Source organism: Eurytemora carolleeae, unplaced genomic scaffold (assembly GCF_000591075.1).
Source record: "Eurytemora carolleeae unplaced genomic scaffold, Eaff_2.0 scaffold535, whole genome shotgun sequence".
NCBI lineage: Eukaryota > Metazoa > Arthropoda > Copepoda > Calanoida > Temoridae > Eurytemora > Eurytemora carolleeae.
The window spans coordinates 32,516-45,849 of record NW_019396437.1 but is presented as its reverse complement, the minus strand read 5'-3'; the positions used below and the strand labels follow the sequence as shown (position 1 = coordinate 45,849).

The 13,334-nt window shown below is 31.7% G+C and overlaps 2 protein-coding genes across 2 annotated transcripts in view; one reads left to right on the top strand and one right to left on the bottom strand.

The window, feature by feature from the left end:
- LOC111703322 (alpha,alpha-trehalose-phosphate synthase [UDP-forming]) overlaps positions 1-2,099 on the bottom strand; it is a 49,718-nt gene extending 47,619 nt beyond the window's left edge. Inside the window, exon 1 of the mRNA XM_023475228.1 lies at positions 2,080-2,099. The gene's annotated coding sequence lies outside the window, so the exon portion shown is untranslated. The remainder of the gene's footprint in view (positions 1-2,079) is intronic.
- Positions 2,100-12,515: 10,416 nt separating this feature from the next.
- Positions 12,516-13,184, top strand: LOC111703316 (uncharacterized). Its single transcript, XM_023475223.1, has 2 exons — positions 12,516-12,780; positions 13,065-13,184. Exons 1-2 carry the CDS (start codon positions 12,598-12,600, stop codon positions 13,182-13,184), a joined length of 303 nt encoding a protein of 100 aa, XP_023330991.1. The 5' UTR covers positions 12,516-12,597.
- Positions 13,185-13,334: the final 150 nt, after the last annotated feature.

The window sequence follows — 13,334 nt, the reverse complement described above, 5'->3', positions numbered from 1 at the left end:
AATCTTTCCGGTCCCAGTTTTGTCCACAGGACTGGCCGGTGCAACAAGGTTGACGCGGTCAGACATTAGGTTGAATTTACTTTTACTAAAGGGTCAAGGGTGCGTTAAGAGTAAAAAAGAGTACCGGGCCGACTTTAGAGAAACACATATAGACTATATAAAGCAAAACTGTACAGTACACCAAAAGAATAAGCTAATAGTTAGACAAATAATATCAGGAATCTTCAAAATATGTATTTTTAACTTTAATAATTTATTTTAATTAAGGGATATGGGTAAAAACTCACGCATACAATAAAACGACAATGAGTAAACCTATTTTCTATTATTTGTATTACTTAAGATTGATTAAAAGACGTGTAACTCAACTTTTTGCGTTGCGCCGTTGTCTTCAATACAAAATATGTATATATTATATTATACTAGGATTCACGACCCTTTTCTCATAAATTGTGTTAAGTTACGCGCCGCCAATGTTTAATTTTCCTCCAGTAATCTAAAAAAACTATTTTTTGGGGATTTTTCTGCTTTCATTGTTGGATTTTCAAACATTGTAAATGTCGACATTTGGGTCAGCAAAAATTAGTGTTTTCGACCAGCTATACATTCTTTTGGAGGTGAGTTGCCACAAAAAATTGGGCCTTTTTGACGTTTAATGACACAAACAGACAAGCAAAGTTTAAAAGTGGAAGATGAAACCCAATAGTTTGGATTCTTTTTAAGAAATGTTTGGCGCTTTTTGGGATAAATCCGAGAAACTATGCCAAAAAGTAATTTATATTCATCCTACTTCTATTTTCTTAAATGTGTAAATATTTTTAACATTTAAAAAAAAACTCGTAAAAACGGTGAATGCAAACAAGAAAAATATACAAATACATAACTGTTAAACATTCTCTCAAAATATGAATAGTACATGACTTGTGAAAACAACACGGATTAATTAAATATAAAATATCGGAAATTAACATTTATCGTAGGTGTACTGTGTTATATAACACAATGAAGAGAAAAAAGTTTTAAAAATTAATAGTAAATTTATGTGCTAAAGATGTTCCGAGTAGTTTCATTGCGGGATATAATTTATAATTAATGTCACGTGTTCACTCATTAGCAAGTATGTACACATGTCTACAAGAAACACATATTATAAGGAAATACTGAATAAAAAAATTAGTTATCGATACAAAACGGACAATTTTAATCGTCATAAGTAATTTTTCACGCATAGAGATATAAAGATATATCACTCTCGGCCGTAGTAAATTTGAATTCGAACAGGACCTGCCCAGTTTGTACCGGCCTGCCAGATAAAAGCGAGATCCTATGACCATATTCCGTACAGTACGTCGCCCTAACCCCTAACCAGACTAATATACGTAATAACTGAAATGATGAATATGTTATGCAGTGAGTAAAAATCAATGTTTTCTATTTGTGCATAATTTTGCATATTTTTTCTCTTTTCATTTGGAAACTTGTATTTTCAAAAAAAAATTTATTTAAACAAATTTAAATGACACCATTTATACATGTATTTATATCTTTGTGTGTGAATAAATCTTTATAATACGACAGGGGTCAATTTTCTTGGCCAATGACCAACCCCACTGGATTAGTCCACGGTGATATTGAGAATTTTGAATCGGGATATTTCTAAGAGGGGGCAGAAAAATTTCTTAGAAATCACGTAATCAATTGAAAAATGAATGATACCTATTCATGAAAAGAAATTTATTTCATCAATTTAAAGAAAATATTAATCTTGAAAATGATATTTTTTTGAATATCTAAAAAGCTTTGCACTGAATTAAAATCTATTTTTTCAAATATTATCTTCGTTTATAATTGAGAAGATTTAAAGTCAGCAGAAATGTCAAGAATATTTCGTAGATTTAGACTTTTCTTATTTAAATATTAAATATCATATTTTAAAGAATAAAAGGCAAAAGTCCTTGAAACAACAAAATCGAAAATGCATTTATCATTTGTCAATTTCAATTCATTTCTTGCATGCAAGTTTTATTATTGATAATTTATTGAAACATATAAGTCTATACAGTATACACCTCCACTTACTTTGTCAATCGATTTCTTTTAAATTTCTTTAAATAAAGTAGTAATCTCGGAACGTACTTTCTGTTTCTTTGTTTGCACATATATATATATCTGATACTAAAGTTTATTTCGACTGTTGACTTTACATAGATAAACACATAAACACATATGCTGAGTATAGGGGCTGGAAAGCTGAACTGAAGCAAGGAATATATATATATATATATATATAGATGATAAGTATTTAAGGATTGTTGCTAAGGAAAGAGAAGATGTATGTCTCAAGGAGACAAAGGTCACGAGTTTAAAATGAAATACTACAATTGGAAAAAAGTCACGTTTTATTCTTTTTACATTGATAGATATCCAAAAAATTTTAAATCGTCACATTTTCCTGAAAAAGTCTTCAACTCTGACCTCGGAAGAAACCAAAATATATGGTCTATGTGTGTGTAACCGGTTTGACATTTATTGGATACTAGCTGAAGTGCCTGGCGTTGCCGGTGAATTTTAAATCGATTTTTGAAAACAAAATTATTTAACAAATAATTTTGAATTTTGAAGATAAAAATCAATTTTTAGCCTATCCCCACGGTGACCATGGTTTCCCTCTAAGAATGTTGGCCAATTTGTCTCAGCCGTTTGGCCGGCCATAGCTAATAAATTTACAAATATAAAAAATATAAATGTGAGCAAAGACAAAAACAAACAAAATTAAAATAAAGAAACAATTTCCTGAACCTAGATATTGAGTATGAAGAAAGATATACTTTAGTGGTCAGGGTTTGTATCAAGAGAATGAAGACAACTTTTCTCTAAAATTTATTTTTGATTTTCAAATTACAAGTTAACAAGGAAACAAAGAAAAACCTTTAATTGACAGCTTTTATCGAGTCACGGAAGTTCGTAATAAGATTTGACTCCACTGGAGACCACCGGAGGGAATTCATTTCCACTGGAGGGGTTTGAAAAAATGCTTTTTACAATGTAAAACTTTACTGGAGGGATTCAGATATTTTTCCAGGGGGTTTACAATTGCACTGTAGGGATTCAGTTATCCTTCCAAGGGGTTTATAATTCCACTGGAGGGATTCAGATATCTTTCTTGGGGGTTTATAATTCCACTGGATGGAAGGATTCCTTGTGTATTATAATTCCATCAATTATAGGAAGGATATCTGAATACCTCCAGTGGTTTTATAAACCACCTGGAAGGATATCTGAATCCCTCCAGTGGAATTGCAAACCCCCCTGGAAGGATATCTGAATCCCTCCAGTGGAATTATAAACGCAAAGGAAGGATATCTGAATCCCTCCAGTGGAATTATAACCCCCCTGGAAAGATTTTTGAATCCCTCCCATAGAATTATAAACCCCTTGGAAATATATCTGAATCCCTCCAGTGGATTTATAAACCCCCTAGATAGATATCTGAGTGCCTCCAGTGGAATTTTAAACACATGGGAATGATATCTGAATCCCTCCAGTGGATTTATAAACCCCCTGGAAATATATCTGAATCCCTCCAGTGGAATTATTAATCCCTAAGAATGATATCTAAATCTCTCAGGTGGAATTATAAACCCCTTGGAAGGATATCTGAATCCCTCCAATGGAATTATAAACCCCTAGGAAGGATATCTGAATCCCTCCAGTGGATTTATAAACCCCATGGAAAGATTTCTGAATCCCTCCAGTGGAATTATAAACCCCCTGGAAAGATATCTGAATCCCTCCAGCAGAATTATTACCCCTAGGAAGGATATCTGAATCCCTCCAGGGGATTTAAAACCCCCCTGAAAAGATTTCTGAATCCCTCCAGTGGATTTATAAACCCCCAGGAAAGATATTTGAATCCCTCCAGTGGAATGTAAATCACCCTGTGTAAAGTTTTAAATTGTAAAAAGCATTTTTTAAAAACCCTGTGTAAAGTTTTAAATTGTAAAAAGCATTTTTCTACCCCCCCCCCCCCCCCTCCAGTGAAAATAAAATCCCTCCGGTGGTCTCCAGTGGAATCGAAATCTTACTACGAACTTCTTTGAGTCGCTTTTATCAGGTTTATGTGTATCCGTGCTGCCATGCAAGCAGTCTGAAAGTTTAGAAATCAATTAATGAAATCGACAGTCGTCTTCATTGTATTGATGATATATAGGACGACAACTGTATCTTAATTGCATTAAAAATTTTGCTTCAATGTAATTCGTTACAAAAAATGGTTTTATTTATTTGAAACAAAATTGTAAGGGGCCAAGTTTCGTAACTTTTTTCGAGCTAATAATGTAGAACATTTAATTTTCCAATCCAACAGGAAACTAAATTTAAATTTTTTTCAATTTTCTTTAACCTAATCTCCACATTAGAACTTCAATTATCAAGAATACGACTTCAATTTTCTAAACCGGATCGACTTATCTAAACCCCTTTGGCGTAGCTCAGTTACATTTGCATTAGCTTGGAATTAGGGTTAAACTTGCCATAATTACACTTGCTATAATTACTTATGTCAAAATTTTCTTTTTTCTGTCGTTTTTCTTTGTAAATGCGGGAAATTTACTCATGAAAATTCCAAACTTTATTTTTCTCATTGTTTTAATACAGAACAGTTGACGTAAGCTAAATTCCATATTTTCTCAATGGGGACCCTTTGATGACCTTTGAGACCAGGAGCAAGGGTAAACCAATCCTGGAACAGAACCTGACATCAAGAAATGGGTACAAACCCCAACATGTGAAATATCACACAAGGTTTTGTCAATCAAGAGTCGGAGACAAAACGTATCCTAATCTCCAATGCTGCAGGGAGGGATATGAACATAAATACGCGGGGAAAAAGAACTTATGAGAGGATTGAAAACATTGTCCGACAGTACAATACTCTTCCTTAATCTGATAGCTCATGAACTGTCTCTAAAATAGATTTGTTGACAAATTTAATTGTAGGTTGTAACTATAAAAAAGATATATATGTTTGATAATTCTAACTAAATTTAATTTTAATTATGGTAAGTGTATTTATGGAAAGTGTAACTGAGCCTATGGCTTTTGGTTTCAATTACATTACTAACCCACTTTGAACTTACTTCTTAGCTTTACCCGTTTTCATCTCCATTCACTTAGACATTTGATACTGTTACTTTAGAAAAAAATATTTGAAAAACATAAAAGATATCAATGCTAAATAACGTTTAGCTTAATGTGTGACTGTATTGTCCCAGTGTGTTCCCTAAATTCCAAAAAATTATGTCTAAATGTAACTGAGCCTACTTTATCATATATTCTACAGGCAAAGCACAGTGGTTTAGTAAACCCCAAATGTCAACAAAATTAACTCAAATAATACAAACTTGGTGTTTTGGGGGTTGCAATTTTTAAATAAAATTTCGACTGCGCACGAACACAAAAATTGCAAATTTAAATAAAATGATTGTTGAATGTCTATTCCAGATAATTAAAATTTGCAGATAATTAGTTTAACGCTTTAAGCACGTCTGCTCTAACATTTTCACAATATTTTTGAAATAACACTCTTTGAAGGATAAAAAAATAAATAAATAAATTTAAAAAAAACTGCCAAAAACTGTGAAAATGCCTGAAACAAACTTTTTAAAACATATTTTAAAACAAGATTCTCCCACATTTCTTTCTGGGTCGTTGGAAGAATAAGAACAAAAAAGTTGTGAAACACGTTTTTTGCTTTGAAAAAGTTTAAGCTTCAATCTGAAAAAAGATTAAAAAATGAATAAATTCAAGTTTGTTTGTGAGTTTATATTTGTACTTTATCTTATGCGAAAGAGAAAACAATTTAGAAATTGAAATATTTTGTTTTAAAACTAGATAATTTTGCATTGAAGTGTTTTATGAAATGAAGTGAAATAACACATTATGTAAGTTTTAAAATACATTTATAACTGCATTTAAAAGAATTTTAAAGGTTTTGTAACCGTAATTTTAAGTTACTCTCCATGCAAAGATGGCAATGACCGATTCACAAAAATACCCTTGGAATCTTAATCTGTTCTATAATGTGGAAGACACGTCGTCTTTCTTGAAACTTTTCCATTATAAACAAGAAATGGACAAGTCACTTTTGCAGAGAAACCGCGTAAATAAAAAACGTAAATTAACAGTTGAAAGAAACCAAAATATCTTTTCATGTAGGATAAATGTACGCTTGCAGTTCCAAATTTTATATTTTATCAAATTGTATTACATTAATATTTTATCAATTTCACAATATTATATATTTTAAATAGAATTAAATTTTAGTCTTCAACTGTTTCCAGTGAAATATCGTTTTTATTTAATTTCTAATGAAAAGTTTTTAGTCTTATTTGTTTGGGGTGGGGCACGGTGGGGTATTTTAGGGGGTCAGGGGGAGGGAGCTGGTTTTTGACACAAAACTCCTCTTAAAATTATCTTCTGTTTCATGGTGAGAATGGACAAAATAATTATCTTCTGTTTCATGGTGAGAATGGACAAAATAAATATATTCTGTTTCATGTTGAGATCGAATGGACAAAATAAATATATTCTGATAATCTTTTCATTTACAAACATTGTTTGAATTGTAGCTTATCATTAATTTATAATGATTTTAATTTAAAATTTCTTTTCCCGTTCATACAGTTATCCTTGAATGGATCCTGTAAACCTGCAATATAATTAGAATGTCGTCTTTGTTAAAGCGAAATATTTCGGGGAAAAACAGAATTTACTGACAAGAGTAAGGTCTTAAGGACAACGATAATTGTTTGAAACAAGTATGATGAAGTGATAACCAGAAAACTCTGGAATAGGAAGCTGACTTTTAGACTCAAGTCATGACTTTAAATAATCTAATCAACATCAGACACATCAATTATCCACAAGGGCGTACACAGGATTTTAGCAATTTATGTGAAAGAGAAATACTAATAATGATAAATTTGAAAATAAATAAAATTACTTTTTAGGAGGAAAACATCTCTTTTTCAGATGGGGGCAAGCTCATTTTGACCTACCCCCTGAAAACGTATCCACCCCCAAACTAGGAGTTTTGTACGTCGAATTTGCACTCAAACTCAGGATTTACAGATCTTTAAAAAGTTTAATATGTCTCAAATGAATCCGAAAGAAGTTTTCCACAACACTGCATACTCAGTTCAACTACCTTACATAGCCGGTCACTCTCTTTAAATTAAAATTAAAGGGACTGTAAGCGTAATTTCTTCAAGTGACCCTTCATACAAAAATGACAAAGATTCACAACGACACAATTAAAAGCTTTGTCTGATCAAGTATATTACTACTGACGATTTTCAATTATTGTTTCTTTATGTAACAAAACTAAATCTAGAAAAATGGTGATATCTTCCACACATGACGCATTATTGATCAGATGGAGGTTTCAAGAGTACCATTAAAAATTGCCACAAAACCTTGTGTCAAATAATGTTGATTATTTATGAACTATGTTTTTTACGAAAATGTCAATTTAAAACTCTGCAAGCTCTGAATACAAGTTGCAAATTTTGTTTTAAATGACATTCCTCCATTCTTCATGAATCCTAATAAATCAAAAATGAATCAAATTGTAGGAAATAATTACTCACCTTAATTACCCATCTATTAACAAAATAATAGATAAACATTTCATAAATAGAATGTTTGGAGGCATTTTAGATATAGACATTTCATAAATAGAATGTTGGGAGGCATTAGATAGACATTGCCTAAAATTAATGTTGGGAATCATTTTAGATAGACATTTCATTAAAAGAATGTTGGGAAAAATAATAGATAAACATTTCATAAAAAGAATGTTGGGAGGCATTTTAGATAGACATTTCATAAATAAAATGTTGGGAGGCATTATAGATAGACATTTCATAAATAGAATGTTGGGAGGCATTATAGATAGACATTTCATAAATATAATGTTGGGAGGCATTATAGATAGACATTTCAAAAACAGAATGTTGGGAGGCATTTAAGATAGACATTTCATAAATAGAATGTTGGGGAGCATTATAGATAGATATATCATAAATAGAATGTAGGAAGGCATTATAGATAGATATTTCATAAATAGAATGTTTGAAGGCATTTTAGATAGATATTTCATAAATAGAATGTTGGAAGGCATTATAGATAGATATTTCATAAATAGAATGTTGGGAGCCATTAGACAGACATTAAATAGGACATGCATTGATAGGACTTGGGAGACATTACTTAAAGATAGACATTTAGATATTTCTTTAATAAGACATAGAGAGTCCATATAGATTTCTAAGATAGGACATTCCTCATAGACATTACAGGTAGACATTTCTTAAATAGAACATTGGAAAACATTAGCTAGAGATATACATTCCTTAAATAGGACATTGAGAGATATTGAAGATCAGATATGCCATTATAAAAAATGAGGATTGCTTAAACTTTGGTTTACATTCCTGTTCCAGTAAATGCCCGTCCTTATTTTGTCCTCTCATTCTGAAGCCGTCTCTTTACCACGTCTCTCTCTCTTTCTCTGTCTCGTTACCACGTCTCTCTCTCTTTCTGTTTCTATGAAATATTCTCCCTCTCCTCCTGGTGTATCGTTGTGCCACTGGTCTCACAGCATAGTTAGTCAAACTTCTGTAGCCAACCCTTAACTATCACTTTTATCACGGTTATCATACAATATAAAACAAATTAAATCAAATCTAGTATTTATTACATGAAGATTTCAAATTTAATTAAATCAATTAAAATACTTAAAATACTACCGTAAATTCAAGGGATTCTCCATGCAAAACTGGCATAATCAGATACATAATCAAATAGATTAATAACAATACAGAGAGAACACCAGACGTAGTTTTTTCAAGATTTAAGGGTTTTTCGTTGACACTAACCTTGAGGCAGACATGCCCTAAGGAGTTCTGCGCAGGCAGCATTGAATTACAAGACACAGAGAGAGAGTATGCGTAACTCTGCCTCAGGGTTATTGTGAACGAAAACCCCCTAAATCTGAAAAAGACGACATCTAGTGTTCTATCTTGTTTCATATTAATCTTTGCATGATCTAAGCATTAAAATAGAACAGATTTTCGAGTTTAAAAGTAAAAGTCGAAATGTGAACACATTTTGTTAGAGCATTATAAGGAAACTTGGCATGCAACGTTCATTGGTAACTTTTTTTAATTATTCTATAGGATTTTGAAAACTGTCCATTTGCAAGGTTTAAACTATGAATAATACCCTTAAAAAGGTTGTTTGTAAAAATTGTCTTCACACACAATAGGGAATCCTGGAGTTTCTGGAGACATATATAAAAAACTCTATGCTTCTCTTCAAATTTCCTATAGTGGTGAACTACAAAAACAAATTTTTGATATTTATTTGTTTACTAGCATTTGTTTACTAGTTTTTTTACTAGTTTTTGTTTACTAGCTTTTTTTTACTAGTTTTTTTTTAACTAGTTTTTTTACTAGTTTTGTTTACTAATTTTTGTTTACTAGTTTTTGTTTACTAGCATTTGTTTACTAGTTTTTTTTTACTAGTTTTTGTTTACTAGTTTTTTTAACTAGTTTTTTTTACTAGTTTTTGGTTACTAGCTTTTTTTTACTAGTTTTTATAACTAGTTTTTTTACTAGTTTTTGTTTACTAGCTTTGTTTTACTAGTTTTTTTAACTAGTTTTTTTACTAGTTTTTGTTTACTAGCTTTTTTTTACTAGTTTTTTTAACTAGTTTTTTTTACTAGTTTTGTTTACTAATTTTTGTTTACTAGTTTTTTACTAGTTTTTGTTTACTAGCATTTGTTAACTAGTTTTTGTTTACTAGTTTTTGCTTACTGGCATTTGTTAACTAGTTTTTGTTTACTAGTTTTTGTTTACTAGTTTTTGTTTAATAGCTTTTGTTTAATAGTTTTTGTATACTAGTTTTTGTTTACTAGGATTTGTTTACTAGTTTTTGTTTAGTTGTTTTTGTTTACTAGATTTGGTTTACTAGTTTTTGTTTAGTTGTTTTTTTTCACTAGTTTTTGTTTAGTTGTTTTTGTCTACTAGTTTTTGTTTACTAGTTTTTGTTTACTAGCTTTTGTTTACTAGTTTCTGTTTACTAGTTTTTGTTTACTAGTTTTATTTACTAGTTTACTTATTTGAATTTGATCTGTTGTCAAAAACATATTAGATGTTTCCTCCAAAGTTTTGACAGGCTTATTGATTTCTACTCCAAACCAATCCTCTGCAAAAGGCTAAATTGTGTTGTTTGCATAAAGTAGGTGGGAAACAGAAGGCTTTGGAAGAAAGGTCGTCTTTGTAGATGCACTTTTGAAATTTGCAAATTAAGTTAATATGGAATGCATGAAAAGATCGATTTGTAGATGCCCCTAAGGTTTCATCCTTTACAAAATATTCTTGATTCAGAGGTTTAGTCATTTCAAAATATTTGTTTTTAAAGATAATATAATCAACATGTCACTCTTATAGGTAGTGATGGCAAAATAATGAAAGAGAGTGTGATATCGAATAGGATTCGATATACTTTTATCGGTTGCGTGTTTAAGGAGAAAATGGTTAAAAACGACAAATAGTGGAGAACGTAAGAGCCATACAAATTCACGTAGTTGCATTTATCTATATAAATTGTAATCTCTGTTTGTCTGTTTGTTATGGTGTTTGTTTGTTTGTTTGTCCGATCAAAAGTTAGGAACCCCCTGGACCTATTTTGATTGGGGAACTCGGGAGAGCCACGGGAATGTTCTTAGCTAGGTTTTGAGACTCTAAGTTGAGTAGGTCGGCTTTAATAGCGAAAATTTGGTTTCCAGGTAAATCGTTCAAATGCGGGTAAATAAAGTGTGTTCCACGAAAGATGCCAGTTTAGAATTGACCAAGTTTGAATATGCTATAATTCTCCGTAATTTCATCTTCCAGTTCCTGTACTAACTACATCTGTAGTTGGAGCTGGCATCAGATTTAGAATTTCTCTCATCTCATCTTGTTTCAAATTCTGCAGAATGTGGTGGATCGCTTGGAAATCCATGAACTCCACTATCTCCTCTGAATTCTTTTAATACATTTATGCTGACCAGCCTGGGTTTTTCTCGCTCATACACTGTCATTACTTCTGCTAATGCTGGAGATATTTTTATGATATTCTGGTGTGGTCCAGCTCAATACGATCTTAACTTGTCGAAACTTCCAGGTACAATCTTTGAATCAAAGATTGTCCACAGGGGCGGATACATTCGCCCCCCCCCCTGAATTTGGAATTTTTTGTTCCTATTTTCAGAATAGCTTCTCAATAGCATCCTTAAGGGAAAGAAACCCTAGTGCAAAACAGGAAAAATATCTGTCTTAATAAACTATAATGTGTGAAAAGTTAAAAATCTAGTTTTCCTAATTATGAATTTTTTTGTTCCTTAAAAATCTTGCCCCCCCCCCCCCTCACTTAAATCCTGTATCCGCCCCTGATTGTCCAACCTCAAACTGTGACAAAATTGGTTTGTAGTATTGAGCATTCCGACATACTGTGGCACATGGTTTCTCTCTCATGACCAGCATAATTCCTCTGGAACCTTTCTTGCATCACTTCAGTCCAGTCTGATAACTCCATTTCTCTGTCAGGATATATCCAATTAACAGGAAGTGTAGCTTCTTGTCCGAACATGGCAAAGAATGGGGTTTGACCCGTGCTATAGTATGCACGGTTGTAATGTAATTTGCAATGGGCCTCAATATTTGCTACATGTTTATTTTTCTTAGCTTCTACGTTGTTTTTAAGCTTTTAAGGTTTTACCATTGTAAGTCAGGCATGACCATCTTTGCATGGAGGTGCACAAGTTTGACGATTGGAAACCATTTTTCTGATTAAACTTGTAATTTGTCCTCTTTAAAGTGTCGTGTTTTGTTGGACACACTGTAGCTACCTTGGGGGTATAATCTAACCAAGAAAACCAAATTATACATTTTCTATCATTATTCTCATTTCCTCTGGATACAATGCACCATACATATTTGATCAACAAATATTAATATTAATATGAAAAGGCTTATCTTTTGTACAACTGGAGATTTTTGAGGGTATACCGTTACATAGTAATCCAACATACCCTCTAACACAGTAGTAGAGTTTATATGCTTTTGTGCAAAAATCTATAAGTATTTTACCAACTACTCATTTTAAACTAAAGTTAGAGGCAGTGCGCTGTGGAATTAAAATATTTAAGTAAGTTTATAATTTAAAACCAAGGGGTCGAGCAAGACACTTAAAAGCTGACCAGAGGCTAAATTTTAAAAAATTGCGATTGAGGCTACTTAAAAGGGACTTGTGGATTTCTGCTCACAGAAACTGTGGGCATAAAACACTTTTTAAGTTTTAAAAACGATGATATTGTCCACAAATATCAGATATAGGTTTGAAGGGTATCTTTGTAAATCGGACAATCTGAAAATGGGAATCACTTGAAAATACTACGAAAGCCCCATATAAAGCTAATAAAGATCAAGTACCAAAATAAAAGATTTTGTCAATTAAATTAAATACTTTCAGGCAAATTAAAAACTAAATATCATGACGTTCTTCGGAGATGTTTTCCTAGATTCAGATAGCGGAGAGGACTTCAGGCGAGGGATCCAGGGATTCACTTTAAGTTTTAATGGATCAGTAGAAGGAGGAATCATGGGATCCAATGGATCAACTCTGGATCCGCCTGAGATATTCTGTGGCTATATTCCTGATACTGAATCCATATCGGTAATTATTAGTATAAAAAGGGTTAGTAACAAATAGGAAGAATGTATATTGTATAATGCATCCTTAATTTAACCGATGTTTCGCTGTTTTAATAACCAGTGCTTATACTTTCAAAACTGTAAACACCTTATTAAGTGCATGATATAGAAAGAACACATTTAACCCAATCAATGTTTTGGTGTTTATACTTCAGTACTTGTTGAAAAACCATTCAGTAAATAATATAAATAGTACAGATTTCACAGATAATGTCTTAAGTCCCTGTAATCTTTTTTTATTTCTAGAATCTGAAAAGGATAATCTCGAATCTTCTCAGTTTCTGTTTAGGAAAGCAGTTCGAAGTTGAAATTAATCTTAAACCTTTCAAATTATTCTCAAACTTAAATTTCAAAAATATTATCTAAAAACATATTATTTACATTGAAACCAAATTATCATGACTTTTTATCTGGTTCGTTTTTAGAGGATTTCTTGTTCCTGTGAAATGAATTAAAAAATGTATTCTGAGAATTTTTTTATTAATTTTATGTAAAATTTTGACTCGCCTAAAGTTA